Below are 17,784 nucleotides of genomic sequence, written 5' to 3' on the forward strand. Positions count from 1 at the left end.
TATGTATAAACTCCTAGCAACTGTATTTCAACTGAAATATTACACATATGTACATGACTTTTTCAAAAACCTAAAACACTCAGTATTTACTCAGAAACACACTGTATACGTAAATTAACTACTTTTACAAAGAGTATTCAACCATTTTTTATTTAAATTGGAAATTCAGAAATAAGTAACGTACAACACAGACTTCCTGAAATGTACGAAACAGAATTAAATCAGAATGTGTAACTTCTGAATTAATGCTCTTGACTAGCTCTTGTAGTAAAAATCACTGATGGTGTTTGTTATCATCATCTTAATTACATAAAAACACTAAAGCAGTCTCATAGGTAGCAGAAAGGTACAAAATTCAGTGATCACCTTAATCACCAATGTTAACAACACATAAAATTATAAACAATTCCGTCCTTTTCAAAAAATATATGTATCACAGGTTACAAACACAATTGTCATTTCTGTTGCCACATGACATTTTCATTGCAAATTATTACACAAAACCATTCACCCAAACCAGTTAAAATGCCTTCTTAGTTCGCTGAGGTAGTATAGAATCCTTTGCATAATTGAAGAATGACAATAGTCCGTATTTCTTTCCTTTCCTTGAAAAGTAGTTGGTAACCACATCACTGTCATCTGCAATCAAAGAAGAGAAACTATTACTACTTAAATACATGTTATACATGTTCTCTTATGCCACAAACTTAAAAAAGGAAATGAATAGTATGGGCAAAACCACTTCACCACAATAAAGTCAATTTCACTGTGTGAACTCCTTTGTCCACTGTCCATGAGAATAAGCAAGTTAAAAAGAACAGTTGAATTTTTGTATGACTGATCACCACAGCCTTAACTGAACATGAGATTTACATTGGCTCCAGTCTCTGTGTTAATTCCTGTTTTCAGCTGCATTCCTCATTCTCAAGTTCAAATTCTGAATGTTTTACAAAATGTCTTCTTACTTAACCCTTCATTTACAGAGATGAATCAAATAGTAATATACAGAAATCATTTCATTAGTCACTTAATATCTTCAACAGACCCAAAAACATAAACTGATCGAAAAAGAAAGTGTTACGCCATGATCACCTAGACTGAATGTTACCCAACTATTACTTCAGTATTTCAGTGCCTGGGGAATATGTTGATCACAAATTTAGCCTTGAGCAAGCTTATTTTCAGTACAGAAAAAAGCCAATTCTGGTGAGAGCACATGACAGAAATTTTGTATGTGTGTGTGTGTGTGTGTGTGTGTGTGTGTAAAACACTACTGGAAGTTTTCAAATAGAAATCACAACACAATAAGACCACAGGATGTCCACATGTAGCCTACAGCCATCTTTTGAACTTTGAGAAAGGTTGAATCATTGGCATGAAAGACATGCTGGAATCATACTGAGATAGTAGGATGTGGCTCAATAATTCCAGAATAAGTGGTGATGAGATGGTCTCAGGAGAGCTGTGTGGCGAGAAGAGGTGGCACAGTTTCTTCCCGAAGGACTACACTACATGATTGTATGTCTGTTTACTGACTCCGATGAACAGATATATGACAACAGCTGATATGTGGGAAGAACTTACAGGCACAGTGTCATCATAAACCATCAAGAACAGATTACTTACTACCAACAACCTAGTCCCAACAGTTTGTGGTCACCTGTACACTCTACCTGGATTTTAGCTGCTGTCTTCCCTCTATTTTTGTCTAGGCTGAGGCCTCTAGATGTCACGCACCATCAAACACTGGCACCATACCACAGACAACACAGACTTGCATGGTGTAGGGTCAACTGAGACATTAAGTGGCTTTCTGCGGTGTCCAGTGACAAGTCTCACTTCTGTCTGTGGTGGTCAGATTGACACCAAAGTATTTGTAGACAACCTGATGAAAGGTCACAGGATGCAATGATTCTTGGGACTCATACCCCTGCAATTCCTGTAATTAAGGTGTTGGAGGTTACTGGATATGTTAACAGGTACTGATATGGTTGTTGTTGTGGTCTTCAGTCCTGAGACTGGTTTGATGCAGCTCTCCATGCTACTCTATCCTGTGCAAGCTTCTTCATCTCCCAGTACCTACTGCAACCTACATCCTTCTGAATCTGCTTAGTGTATTCATCTCTTGGCCTTCCTCTACGATTTTTACCCTCCACGCTGCCCTCCAATACTAAATTGGTGATCCCTTGATGCCTCAGAACATGTCCTACCAACCGATCCCTTCTTCTGGTCAAGTTGTGCCACAAACTTCTCTTCTCCCCAATTCTATTCAATACTTCCTCATTAGTTATGTGATCTATCCACCTAATCTTCAGCATTCTTCTGTAGCACCACATTTCGAAAGCTTCTATTCTCTTCTTGTCCAAACTATTTATCGTCCATGTTTCACTTCCATACATGGCTACACTCCATACAAATACTTTCAGAAAAGACTTCCTGACACTTAAATCTATACTCGATGTTAACAAATTTCTCTTCTTCAGAAACGCTTTCCTTGCCATTGCCAGTCTACATTTTATATCCTCTCTACTTTGACCATCATCAGTTATTTTGCTCCCCAAATAGCAAAACTCCTTTACTACTTTAAGTGCCTCATTTCCTAATCTAATTCCCTCAGCATCACCCGATTTAATTAGACTACATTCCATTATCCTTGTTTTGATTTTGTTGATGTTCATCTTATATCCTCCTTTCAAGACACTGTCCATTCCATTCAACTGCTCTTCCAAGTCCTTTGCTGTCTCTGCCAGAATTACAATGTCATTGGCGAACCTCAAAGTTTTTATTTCTTCTCCATGGATTTTAATACCTACTCTGAATTTTTCTTTTGTTTCCTTTACTGCTTGCTCAATATACAGATTGAATAACATCGGGGAGAGGCTACAACCCTGTCTTACTCCGTTCCCAACCACTGTTTCCCTTTCATGCCCCTCGACTCTTATAACTGCTATCTGGTTTCTGTACAAATTGCAAATAGCCTTTCGCTCCCTGTATTTTACCCCTGCCACCTTTAGAATTTGAAAGAGAGTATTCCAGTCAACATTGTCAAAAGCTTTCTCTAAGTCTACAAATGCTAGAAACGTAGGTTTGCCTTTCCTTAATCTTTCTTCTAAGATAAGTCGTAAGGTCAGTATTGCCTCACGTGTTCCAGTATTTCTACGAAATCCAAACTGATCTTCCCCGAGGTCGGCTTCTACTAGTTTTTCCATTCGTCTGTAAAGAATTCGTGTTAGTATTTTGCAGCTGTGCCTCATTAAACTGATTGTTCGGTAATTTTCACATCTGTCAACACCTGCTTTCTTTGGGATTGGAATTATTATATTCTTCTTGAAGTCTGAGGGTATTTCGCGTGTTTCATACATCTTCCTCACCAGATGGTAGAGTTTTGTCAGGACTGACTGACTGACTGACTGATATGTTAACTGTTCAAAAGAGGCTGAATGCGTGCCAGTGCGTGACAAGAATGGTTAACTCCTGTAGTCATGTACTTTATGACCAGTGTAGCAAATGGCATATTTCAGCAGGATAGTGAAAACGTCACACTGTAGTTTGTTAATAAAGACCTTGATAAATGTACAGATCTTAGAATGGTCTGCCCAGTTCCCGGATTTGTTACACTTAGAGGACATTAGCAATATGATGGGAAGACACATACTTTCATTCCAGCCTCCGGCCAGAAACCTTCTTAAACTGACACAGCATGTGTTTCAGGCAGGGTAATGAATTTGTCAAAACGACATGTGGAGACTGCTTGTTTGCATACTGGAACAAATACAAGAATGTATTGATGCCAATGGGGGTACACCACATACTGATACTGGTGATGAGACCTCAGTTCTGAATGGAACAAAATTTTAAGTATTTGTACCAATATGTGATGGACATCTCTACAAAGGCTGATAAATACCAGACTTGTGCTTCATGGCATAATATTTTCCATTTCCGTCAGTGTATAAACTGATATTAATTTCCCTGGCTATTTTTCAGCACATGCTCCAAGTTTCTTGGCACATATTTCTTAGTGGTGCATAACTTTCAAACTCCATCAGCTGTGTATATAGTCATTTGCACACAATCTTTACAGACTGTGTCACTATGAATTTTTTTGGAGGTGAAGATGAGAAAAACTTCCACACTGTAAAGACTGCTTTGTTTCGGACGTGTAATGCTTTCTCTCAAACCACATTAACTGAAAGAACCTGAAGTGTTTTCAAAAGAACTATTAAAAATGCCAATGGACTTTAATATTTACAACATCAGATAGCAACACCATCCATGCTCTTGAGGTAGGAGTATCAAGCATGTGTGAAAAACATCACAAAATGTAACAATGAATAAATCGTGAATATGAGATATTGTTGTACATGAAAGGACAAGCTGAGAATATACAATCTTTTGGAACACAGAATATGCTCAAGGAGAACAGTTGAGAAAAGTGAAGAGATGGATCCTCCTCAGTCCTTATGTAGCATATACACTACATCCAACTTTCATTTATTTCCTTGCTTGGGATTGCAGCATATACTTTACACCATGTGCTTTTGTGTACATCATTTGTTTTCATTCCTCCATGTTTCCAGTAGGTTGCAGCACCTGCTTGAAGGAAGTTGTTTATCATATTGTCAGCATGTCTTCAAAAAAGGGTAATTTGTGTTTGTTTTCAGCAATTTTGGACTGAATATGTTTACAATAAGCTGCAACATGCTAATATACTCTACACTTTCAAAAATGCAATTGTTTATTTCATCACAATAAAACAACACCTTTTATCGGTGCAGCACTATGGCGTCTACATTCGACAATGAACTATACTTCCACATTTCAGTGACATCGTTTTCGTAATTTTTAGGTTTTTAGTACTGAGTTTTCTGAGAGCTGCACATATCTCAGTTATTTTGACATAAATTGTATTCACCTTGAACATGTCCTTAAATTCTGAATCACACCTTTTTTTAAATTTAGTATTTTAGTCTTTATTTTGTCCCACGTAATGCATTGACCATATACCGAATGAAAGTATGCTAGCAGTCCCTTTTGCCAGTCAACATAATGAGAGAGATTTCTATGCACAAGGCAAGCAGAACTGCGGCTCTGGTTCAGTTATCCACATACTAGTACCATCTCTGCTTGATTGAACGATTGCTACGAGCAGCATCTAAAATGGGAACTGGGTAAAGCTATGTGTTAATATCTGCAGTAATTTTACTTGGTGGTTACTTACTTGCTTATTACCTTGTAGCTAAGTGAATAGAGCTGCAAAAGACAAGTAACAGTTACTGTTACCTCCAAGATAAACCTTAAACTCTTTTTTATATGATCCATCTTCATCGGAATCACTCAGAAAGCAGAGGATGTCAAAATATCACAAACCTGGCTTACGTATTTTATCATACTCAGTGCCCGTTCGAATAGTTTTGTTACTTATCTCTTTTTAATAAATAGTTTGAAACAATTTTTTTTAATTATTGTTTCCGTATAGGGTGTAGGATCAACTGATCTTAATTTCCCTATTAAAGAATAACAAGCAGCTGCCTTCTTATCTCTATCGCTGTATCCATTACTCTTAATCTTCCATGAACATGTGACTTATGAGCATTTCAGTAACTTCAGAAATGAACTCTCCAGAGTAATTATATGAATCTGCCATTTTGAAATTCACTGTACAAACGCAGACAAGAAACACTAGACTGAACGAACAGCTGATTCAAACACCTGACTCAAACACATTTTTGTGGCACTCTCCTGCCCATCCACTACAATTTATTAGCATAAATGTGGTTGGTACCCATAAATTTGAGCAATTTTGCTCAAACCTCCAACTCCAACTTCCAGGTTTACATGTATCTCATATATGCACACATCTCCTGTTCACATCCAATGATCTGTCTGTGCAGATGTGATGTGCACAGACAGATTGTTGCATGAGGACGCTGGTGTGAGTTATGACTGTAACGAGTGTGTGTGTGTGTGTGTGTGTGTGTGTGTGTGTGTGTGCGCGCGCGCGCGCGCGCGCGCACACGCCGTAGGGGGGAGGGGGGGGGTGAGCAATGTTGCAGGTCATTTTTGATGATGTGGCTGGGTGAATTGCCTTGGTGGAAGTTTCAGGATTCAGGAACTACTGAAGTATGGTCCGAAGAGCACAAATTCCTCACACATTCTTTTTTTTCAGCCTTTTGAGCACTTCCACATAACAGGCAGGGCGGGTCCAGCAGGCACAAACTCACGGTCTATCGTACCACCAGCATTGGACAAAAAATGAGCACTGCTTTCAGTTTGGATCTCTACATGCATGCCTTCTTGGGGCACGGTGATAATGAGGTGCATCACTCGGAGCTCTGTATCTTTGTCTCAGTGTTGTATCCAAACCCTATGTCTTAGTTCCTATAACACTGTACAAAAACTTAACATCATTTTTACAGAATTCAAGAAGTTCTTTACAAAAAGGCACCTGGTTGGACTTTGTGGTATTCACTAAAGATTTTCAGGACTAGTTTTGCAACACATTTCCTTCATCTGTAATTGTTTGGTTCCAATATTGTGGAAAATGGTTTTGGGTATATCCAGAGTCAGAGCTATCAGAGAACGCTTATGCTAGGGCCTATGTTCAACGGTCCATGCACACAAATCACACTACCTTCAACTTTCAACATTAAAAGGTCTCCATATCATGTTTCTTCATCAATGTCACCTCAGCCTTCCAAAAACGCCTTGGGCCACAAAACACCTGCATTTTTGACATGTATTTATTCCCAAATGCCTGCTTAATTGTTGAAAATGTTTTCGCAGTGGACTTCCCAAGTTTCAAGCAGAATCTGACCGAAGACCTTTGTTCACGTGAACACTGCATCGCGGCTGGTGCAAGATCACCAAACAGAGGTTCACGTAAGGGCACGGGTTGAGTCTCCGGGAGCTCAGAGGAAACTAGTGTTGTTTGCATTGAGAAGCTAACAAGCCCCACAAACTAGCCTATTGGGTTGATCGGGCTCCAACCAACAGTAGCATCAGAATAGAACCAGCAACATTACTTTCTGGACAAAACTTTTACACACCCTTTCAATGTTACTATTAAAATGTACTTCTGTATGCAAACAAATCTGTGTAATTTGTGATAACAGTTGGTGTTTGTTAAGAGTATACAAAAAGAGGTATTTTATCATATACTGTGTAATTCAAAGCTACAACTGTCAGCTACTTTTCTCTGCATTGAGTTTGTCAATGGCCTCACTGTAAAATTCTGCCACCTGTGAGCTAATCCAAGCTTTGACACTCTCCTTTAACTCACAGTCTCTTTGAACTGCTGTCACCCTATCCATTTCTTCATCTTTAGAAATAGGTGACAGTTACTGGGTAACAAATCAGAAGATGGAAGATGATCAAACAATTCCCAGTTAAAACTGTTAAACAATGTTTTTGAATGTGTGGCATTATGTGGTCTACCATTATTTTAAACGAAACAAGACCAGAACTCTGACATCCAATGTGTTTTGTTCTGGATGACCCTACTGAGCTCTTTTAGGGTTTCACAGTAAATTTCAGAGTTCACTGTAGTATCTCTTTCCCAAACTTCAACAATGAGTACTTCCTTTCTGCTCCATAAAACAGCTGTCACCGGATTCCGCATAGAAAATCTTTGGCACTACTTCAGAGACTTACACACCACAACAGTTTTGCTCCACTAAATTTCTTTTGGTCTCCATGTTGATGCATGCAACCCATGTTTCACAATGTGATTGAGAAATTAGTCTCCTTTGATATTGCACCACATCAGGAAAATTAATGCGGCTTCCAACCCTTTCATTTTGTGGGCATCATTTTAAATTTTGGGACCCATTTGGCACAACATTTGTGATAACTGTGTTCACACAACAATGTCTACAATACCTGAGGGAAACTGATAATTCTGTAATTGTGAACTGCCGACTCTGTCATTAATCTCTGTAACGTGCTTGTTTGTCACAACAGATGGTTTTCTACTTCTTTCTTTATTATGGCTGTTCACCCAATCTTCCTGAAACAAACGGCATCATTTTCTTCCAGCACAATTACTCAAAGTTCTCACTATATAACCCACAATGTTCACCACAAATTTCTGCATATTTCATGTTTTTGCATGCAGAAAACACGTTACAGCATATAATTTAGAAAGATGACCAGTATTTTCAATAACAATGGCCATTCTGATTTACAGTTACAACACAAACAGCAATTTCCACTCCTCATCACAGCAGAGAGCACTGGAACTTATGTTCCAAACAACCCTCTTAGTTAACGGTGTGGAACAAAAAAATGTTTGAAACAGTGGTTGCAGAGTTCTCAAATTAGAACAAGGAACAGAATAGAGTAATAAATTTCTGCAAAACTGGTTGAAATTTTCAATCTGCAGCTGAGTGTGCACTGATATGAAACTTCCTGGGAGATTAAAACTGTCTGGTGGACAGAGACTTGAACTCGGGACCTTTGCTTTTGCGGGAAAGTGCTCTACCAATTGAGCTACTCAAGGATGAGTCACGACACGCCCTCACAGCTTCAATTCTGCCAGTATTCTGCCAGTACCTCATCTCCTACCTTCCAAACTTCACAGAAGCTCTCCTCCTAACCTGCAGAACTAGCAATCCATGAGCTTCTGTGAAGTTGGGAAGGTAGGAGACAAGGTACTGGCAGAATTGAAGCTGTGAGGATGGGTCATAAGTCATCCTTAGGTAGCTCAATTGGTAGAGCACTTGCCTGCAGAAGGCCAAGGTCCTGAGTTTGAGTCCAGGTCCAGCACACAGTTTTAATCTGCCAGGAAGTTTTGTTTCTGCAAAACTGTTAAAATCTGCAACATGTTTGTACTGAATGTATTGTAGAATTGACCAAAGTAATACTGTGAACACTTAAGTGTACTTCACTTTTGTGGTCTAGAGAGCTGACTGCATTTACTAATCTTGTGATTTTATTATCTCAAAAAATCCATGTGATGCATGTGTTTTATACCTGCATCAGTCCTAAATGTATTTCCTCAGTGTTTCATTAACCTAAACTCAAAAATAGCTGTTAACTCCACAAAGGTTTAATGGTGCAGATTGACAGTCGAAGACCAAAGATATTATGACCACTACATAGCCATTCTCTGGACCACTACACAGCCATTCTCTGCGTTGAAGTAAGGATTTTCATAACCCAAACTGCAACATTCATTAAAGCTAAGCTAGATTCTTGGCAACATTTTAAAGGTACGACAAATTACAATTATAAACTTGGAATCAGTGCATTTAAGTACTGGTTCAAACTAAAGAATTGCAAACATATGAAAAAGGTATGGTTGCAAAGAGTTAGCTCTTGCAGCTAGTTATTGTGATACTTATTTTCTTGCCATAGTGAAAGGGATCCATTTGCTTACACTATATGCAAATGGGTAGTAATTTGTGCCTATCATAATACTCTTTTGGTCTATTTTTTATGTTTGCTGATTGTTTGTATAGTTTCTCAGCATGACATGTATAGATTTTCAGTGTCAGACAAACCCTGTAGTTTTGAGTGTGTTTACATCCAAGGAAAACAATTTTCTAACTTGACAAATGGCTGCAACAACATGAAGGGATGCTAACAGTACATTAAGGAGCACAAGCAACTGTGAAACTGATTTTAAGATTTTTTGTTTTTTACTTACCAAGAAGTGGTCTTGTTTCTGCCACTGTAGGGAGAACATTTTCGTTTGCAGACAATGAGACGAATAATGCAAATGGAACTAGCCATAGGCATAATGTAAAATATGAAAGTACCTGAAAAGACATTCACAAGCATGAGAACAAACTCTGGCAATTTTAATTGTTATAAAACTAAATAAGGAAAAGGAACTGTGTGCTAGTGAGAACAATATGTAACTGTACCTATTCCACAAAACAGAAATTTTAATGAAGTAGAGTCCCGTTAATCTGAACTAATTGGGACTGGACCTTGTTCGGATCACCGATTTGTTCGCATTAGTTGGAATTACGGTGACAAGTTTCTAGAATGAAGTATACCATGCAGACAAGTAGGTACAAAATGGTAACAAACGGGAACAAGTGTGGGAACAATGGCTCACTATCACTCCCTACCCTTGTTGTTGTGCATTGTTGAGACCTTTGTAGTGTCTGAGGTCAGTACACAGCCAGTCGGCTCGCAAAGCGCTTGGTTATGTTAATTACCTATTGCTGGCATGCATAACAGTTGTATTGTATTCGTTCAAGTGTAGTGTTGTACGTATTTTCATCATGAGTAAACACAAACATACAATGTTAACTCTCAAAGAAAAACTGAATGCTTTGAAGCTGACAGACAATGGTGAGAATGTACCTAAACTGGCAATGTTTGGAAGAAGAACCGAGTGAAGCTTGAACAGTCCTGTGCAATGTCTTCGGGAAAAACACTCGAAATTCGGCAGACTTTGAAACAGTCCCAGTACGACAAAGTGGATGAAGCTCTTATCCTTTGGTTTACGCAGGAAAAAGAAAGGGGAACCCCTTTGAGTGGAGCACTCGTTCAGAAGAAGGCTGCTTACCTGAACAAGTTAACGAATGGTGATGAGTCTTTTAGTGCAAGTACAAGTTGGTTGGACTGATTCAAAAAACATCATGGAATCTCTCAGGTAACAATTACTGGAGAGAAGCTTTCTTCTGACCACGATGCAGCGAAGGAATATTTGGGCAAGTTTGAAAAAATGATAAGAGAGGGAAAGTATTTTCCCCACGAAATTTATAATGCTGAAGAGACTGGGCTTAATTTTAGGCCACTGCCAGCAAAAAGCCTGGCATCAAAAGCAGAGGACCATGTTCTTGGTTTTAAAATGTGCAAAGATCCTGCGAGTTTATTAGCATGCAGCAACGCTGCTGGTAATCACAAGCTGCCTTTAATGCTGATCAGGAAATCTGCTGGCTCCGAGCTTTTAAAAACTGCAACATGAAGTCCCTGCCCATATATTATCGCAACCAGAAAAAAGTATGGATGGATAGTAAGCTGTTCAAAGAATGGTTTCATGGCCAGTTTGTTCCCTCTGTTCAACGATTTTCTAAGGAAAATCATTTGTTTCCTCATTCAATCCTTTTGATTGGTAACGCGCCACCTCACCCCAGCACTAAGGAATTATGTGATGGAGAAATTGTGGCGAAGTTTTTGCCGCTGAATGTTACACCACTTCTACAGCCGATGGACCAGATTGTACTGCAAACATTAAAACTAATTTATAGAAAACAATTTTTAAGAATGCTGATCCAAGGTGATAGCATTTCTTTAGTGCACGAAATAAAAAAGATCAGTGTGAAGGATGTTGTTTATTGGGCGGCTGAGGCATGGTAGAATATTTCAGAAAATACTCTGAGAAAATCATGGAGACGACTGTGGACAACCTAGTTGAAAATGAAGAGGAAAATCTACTACAAATGATACAGACAATCCTTGGATGTGAAGAAGCTAGTGAAGGAGACGTAGATGAGTGGATGGCAGCGGATGGCGCATGTGTGGAGAACCTTGCTGACACTGATTTAGTTGCTGCTGTGACTCAAGACCAGGAAGAAGTGGACTGCTGTGACAGAAGTGACAATGAGCCTGAAAGCAACAAAGGAGAGTTGGTGGCACACAGTGACACAGCAGAAGCCCTTGACCTCACGCTACGTTATTTGGAGCAATGGCCCACTGCTACACCTGCTGATTTGATGTTTACGAGGCGATGGCTCAACTATGCGTCATATAACAGATTGTCTTCATTACATCAAAAAAACAATGACTGAGTTTTTGTCATCTAAAAAGTAGGGATAAAATGTCCACTGTATGTTAGTAAGTTTGACAGCTTTTCTTTCACTGTTATGCAGTGCTTAAACCTAACGTTTTCTTGCCAATTTTTCTAATACATGTTTACTGTACTGCATAAATTAAAATAGTGTGTATGTACAGCAGTTTACTGCACAGTTTTCCACACTTAGACTAACACTTGTCATGTTCGGATTAACCGAACGTTCAGATTATCGGGACTCTGCTGTACTTATAAGCTTAACATTTATGAAGTTTAAGGAATGTGATCCATCAATGGCAGGTAGATGACCAGTGTTTAACAGGTGTTTTTTTTCTCTGATGGTTTTGAAAATATTTTCAAATTTCTTTCAGAGATTTTTAAGCAAAGCCAATCAAAAGAGTCCCTATATAATGATTAAGAAAATGAACAGTACCTAAATATGGCATATTGGTTCTCACTACAAACAAAATGTTGTTTCAATGAGTGTTTGCAGCAGCAGCTGCAGCAGAGAAAAGCTGATGCAAGAGACACATGCAGTACTGCATTGTCTTCATATTATTGTCATAAGACACCTTGTAACAAGTGTTGCTGCCAACAATAAATAGCTTCATTATTAACGAATAATGTGAAACCAAATACTGCATTACATAAAATAAGGTAAAGGCAACACCTACAGCAGACTGATGTGTGCAGCATAAAAATACCTAACAGGAAACGGTACTCACTCTAACTTTCAAGCCATCGCTCTTTTTCTAGTAGTAGTACACACATTCACACACATGCCCACACAGACACCCAAATGTACACTCCTATGGCCGTGGTGCAACTGATTATTCATTATCAATAATTGAAAGCAGGAGCATGGGCTGGTAGAGGTTGGGAGGGAGGAGGGAAGGACACAGAAGGCAAGGAGGGGGTAACATGGTTGACAGAAGACCTGATGACAGATGATTCACTGGCTGCACAACAAGACAAAAGGGAAAATTTTGTAAAAATGATAACATGAAAAATAACATGTAATTAGCAGTTTAAAACCCTACGACTTATCTTAGAAGCTAGATTAAGAAAAGGCAAACCTACATTTCTAGCATTTGTAGACTTAGAGAAAGCTTTTGACAATGTTGACTGGAATACTCTCTTTCAAATTCTGAAGGTGGCAGGGGTAAAATACAGGGAGCAAAAGGCTATTTACAATTTGTACAGAAACCAGACGGCAGTTATAAGAGTTGAGGGACATGAAAGGGAAGCAGTGGTTGGGAAGGGAGTGAGACAGGGTTGTAGCCTCTCCCCGATGTTATTCAATCTGTATATTGAGCAAGCAGTAAAGGAAACAAAAGAAAAATTCAGAGTAGGTATTAAAATCCATGGAGAAGAAATAAAAACTTTAAGGTTCGCCAATGAGATTGTAATTCTGTCAGACACAGCACAGGACTTGGAAGAGCAGTTGAACGGAATGGACAGTGTCTTGAAAGGAGGATATAAGATGAACATCAACAAAAGCAAAACGAGGATAATGGAATGTAGTCGAATTAAGTCAGGTGATGCTGAGGGAATTAGATTAGGAAATGAGACACTTAAAGTAGTAAAGGAGTTTTGCTATTTGGAGAGCAAAATAACTGATGATGGTCGAAGTAGAGACGATATAAAATGTAGACTGGCAATGGCAAGGAAAGCATTTCTGAAGAAGAGAAATTTGTTAACATTGAGTATAGATTTAAGTGTAAGGATGTCGTTTCTGAAAGTATTTGTATGGAGTGTAGCCATGTATGGAAGTGAAACATGGGTGATAAATAGTTTGGACAGGAAGAGAATAGAAGCTTTCGAAATGTGGTGCTACAGAAGAATGCTGAAGATTAGATGGGTAGATCATATAACTAATGAGGAGGTTTTGAATAGAATTGGGGAGAAGAGGAGTTTGTGGCACAACTTGACTAGAAGAAGGCATCGGTTGGTAGGACATGTTCTGAGGCATCAAGGGATCACCAATTAAATATTGGAGGGCAGCGTGGAGGGTAAAAGTCGTAGAGGGAGACCAAAAGATGAATACACTAAGCAGATTTAGAAGGATGTAGGCTGCAGTATGTACTGGGAGATGAAGCAGCTTGCACATGATAGAGTAACATGGAGAGCTGCATCAAACCAGTCTCGGGACTGAAGACCACAACAACAACAGGGCAAAAGAACACAAAATCAGCAATTTTTATGAGATATTGCGAATTTGCAATCCTGCCATAAAAAGTGTTATAGCTCTGAGGACAGCAGTTTACTAATATTAGTAACTGACACTTATTGGATGTTAAAACTGCATCTCCTCTAGGACAATGTTTGTGTATAATCTGAAACTGACAGTTCATTTCCCGCGTAACGAACTTTGATGCGACAATTAAAATAGCTTCAAACTTAGTAAAAATAACAAAGAATATGACAAAAAAAAGCCAAATTTGGCAAAATAAGCACCAAATTTGGATAAATAAACAACATCAACTTTGGCAAAAAGGTAACACTAAATTTGGCAAAAAATTACAATGAATATGGCAAGAAAGTCAAACATGGCAAAAAGTGACACCGAATATGACTCAAAAAGAAAAAACTGCAAATTTGGTAAAACCGAATTTGCCAGAAAAAACCTAGCACAAAATCTGGCCTAAACTAGAACAATATTTGTCAAAGAAGTAGCACAAAATTTGGCAAAAAGTGCATCTACATCTACATGGTTACTCTCTTATCAGTGACACTCTCACCCCTATTGCATGATAACACAAAACGAGCTGCCCTTCTTTGCACTTTTTCGATACCCTCCGTCAATCCTACCTGGTAAGGATCCCATACCGCAAAGCAATATTCCAGCGGAGGACAGACAAGTTTAACGTAGGCTGTCTCTTTAGTGGGTTTGTTGCATCTTCTAAGTGTTCTGTCAACAAAGCACAGTCTTTGCTTTGCCTTCCCCACAATATTATCTATGTGGTCTTTCCAATTTAAGTTACTCGTAATTGTAATTCCTAGGTATTTAGTCGAATTGACAGCCCTTAGATTTGTGCGATTTATCGTATACCCTAAATTTATTGGAGTTCTTTTAGAACCCAGATGGACGATCTTGCACTTTTTTATGTTTAGTGCCAAATGCCACTTTTTGCACTATACAGAAATTCTCTCTAGATCATTTTGTAATTGGAAGTGATCGTCTGATGATTTTACTAGATGGTAAATTACAGCATCATCTGCAAACAATCTAAGGGGGCCGCTCAGATTGTCACCTAGATCATTTATGTAAATCAGACACAGCAGAGGGCCTACGACACCACTTTGCGGAATGCCAGATATCACTTCTGTTCTACTTTATGATTTACCATCATTCACTACGAACTGTGATTTCTCTGAGAGGAAATCACAAGTCCAATCACACAACTGAGACGACACTCCATATGCACACAATTTGGTTAACAGTCGCTTGTGAGGAACGGTATCAAAAGCCTTCTGGAAATCTAGCAATATGGAATTCATCTGAGATCCCTTGTCGACAGCACTCATTACTTCATTGGAACAAAGAGCTAGCTGTGTTGCACAAGAACGATATTTTCTGAATCCGTATTGGTTATGTATCAATAAGCCTTTTCTTCAAGGTGATTCATAATGTTCGAGTACAGTATGTGCTCCAAAACCCTACTGCAAATTGAGGTCAGTGATATGGGTATGTAATTCAATGGGTTACTCCTATTTCCTTTCTTGAATATTGGTGTGACCTGTGCTACTTTTCAGTCTTTAGGAACAGACCTTTCGTCGAGTGAGTGGTTGTGTATGATTGCTAAGAAAGGCGCTATTGTGTCTGCATACTCTGAAAGGAACCTGATTGGTATACCATCTGGACCAGAAGACTTGCCTTTCCTAAGTGATTCGAGTTGATTTGCAACACCTAAGATCTCTACTTTTATGTCACTCATGCTAACTGCTGTTCTGGTTTTGAATTCTGGAATATTTACTTTGTCTTCTTTCACGAGGGAATTATGGAAAACTGTATTCAGTAACTCCGCTTTAGTGGCACCATCATCGGTAACATTCCATCGCTATCATGCAGTGATGGTATTGGCTGTTTTTTTGCCACTGGTGTACTTTACATATGACCAGAATCTCTTTGGGGTTTCTACCATATTTTGAGACAATGTTTCATTGTGGAAACTATTAAAAGCATCTCGCATTGATGTCTGCACTCAATTTTGAGCTTCCATGAAACATAGCCAGTCTTGGGCATTTTGCGTTCTTCTGAATTTTGCATGTTTTTTTCGTTGCTTCTGCAACAGTGTTCTGTCGTGTTTTGTGTACCATGGTGGATCAGTCCCGTCTCTTATTAACTTATGCGGTATGAATCTATCTATTGCTGTCGATACTGTATCTTTGAATTTGAGCCATATCTGGTCTACACTTACATAATTAGCTTGGAAGGAATGGAGACTCACTCTTGGCAAGGCATCAATGAATTTTTATCTGCTGTTTTAAATAGATATATTTTGCGTTTATTTTTAGTGGTTTTGGTTGATACAGTTTTGAGCCTCGTTACAATGACCTTGTGTTCACTAATCCTTGAATCCGTCATGATGCTCTCTATTAGATCAGGATTATTTGCGGCTAAGAGGTCAAGTGTGTTTTCGCAACCATTTACATTCGTGTGGACTCATGAACTAATTGTTCAAAGTATTTCTCAGAGAAAGCATTTAGTACGATTTTGGAAGATGTTTTCTGTCTACCACCAGCTTTGAACATGTATTTTCGCCAACAAATTGAGGGTAAATTGAAGTCTCCACCAATTATAGCTGTATGAGTGGGGTACTTATTTGTAATGAGATTCAAGTTTTCTTTGAACTGTTCAGCTATTATATCAACTGAGTCGGTGGGGGGGGGGGGGGGGGGGGGATAGGGTGGGGGGGGGTTGGTAGAAGGAGCCAATTATTATTTTGGTACGGCTGTTGAGTATAACCTCTACACATAGTAATTCGCAGGTACTATCTATTTCAACTTCACTACAAGATAAACTACTACCAGCAGACACAAACACACCACCACCTACTTATTTAATCTGACCTTTCTGAACACAGTTTGCGCCTCTGTAAAAATTCCGGCAGATTTTATCTCCGGCTTTAGCCAGCTTTCTGTTCCTATAATGATTTCAGCTTCAGTGCTTTCTATCAGCTCTGGTACTTTTCCAACATAGCTACGACAATGTACAACAACAATACTGACTGTTACTTGGCCGATTCTCGTCATTTCTTTGCCCTGTACCCTTTGAGACTGAAGCCCTTTTTGATCTCTCCCAAGACTGTCTAACCTAAAAAACTGCACAGTCCACGACACACAGCCCCTGCTACCCGTGTACCCACCTCCTGTTTGTAGTAGACACCTGACCTATTTAGCGGTACCCTATGGCGCAAGTTGAGGAATCTGCAGCCTACACGGTCACAGAACCGCCTGAGCCTCTGATACAGGCCCTCCACTCGGCTCTGTATCAAAGGTCCACAACCGGTCCTGGTGACAATGCTGCAGATGGTGAGCTCAGCCTTCATCTCACTAGCAAGACTGGCAGTCTTCACCAACTCAGATAGCTGCCGGAAACCAGAGAGAATCTCTTCCGAACCATAGTGACACGCGTCATTAGTGCTGACATGAGCCACCACCTGCAGTTGGCTGCACCCTGTACCCTTCATGGCATCCAGAAAGACCCTTTCCACATCTTGGATGACTCCCCCCTCCCACATGGAGTGCATACTGGCTTTCTTCCCATCCTTAGCTGCCATATCCCTAAGGGGCTCCATCATCCACCTAACACTGGAGCTCCCAATGACAAGCAATCCCACCATCTGTGCTTGTCCAGACCTCTCAGGAAGGCCAGCCACTGCCACAACAGGCGAGGCCGCCCTTGCTGACTCAGAAGTACTTCCAGCAGTGGGCAGTACCTCAAACCTGTTACGGAGGCGTAAGGGTACAGCCTTGCGGCCAGCACCAACTTTCGCCTTCCGCCCAGGGATTCGCGACCATCACAGTTCGCC

At 39.5% G+C, this 17,784-nt stretch overlaps 1 protein-coding gene across 1 annotated transcript in view; it reads right to left on the minus strand.

The window, feature by feature from the left end:
* Positions 1 to 411: 411 nt before the first annotated feature.
* The window catches only part of LOC124603876 (protein TEX261), a 66,678-nt gene continuing 49,305 nt past the window's right edge, over positions 412 to 17,784 (minus strand). The window contains exons 4-5 of the mRNA XM_047136474.1: positions 9,650 to 9,761; positions 412 to 639 (exon numbers count right to left, since the gene is read on the minus strand). Coding sequence (XP_046992430.1) covers positions 521 to 639; positions 9,650 to 9,761 — 231 coding nt within the window. The 3' untranslated portion in view covers positions 412 to 520. The remainder of the gene's footprint in view (positions 640 to 9,649; positions 9,762 to 17,784) is intronic.

Source organism: Schistocerca americana, chromosome 1, assembly GCF_021461395.2.
Source record: "Schistocerca americana isolate TAMUIC-IGC-003095 chromosome 1, iqSchAmer2.1, whole genome shotgun sequence".
Lineage (NCBI taxonomy): Eukaryota > Metazoa > Arthropoda > Insecta > Orthoptera > Acrididae > Schistocerca > Schistocerca americana.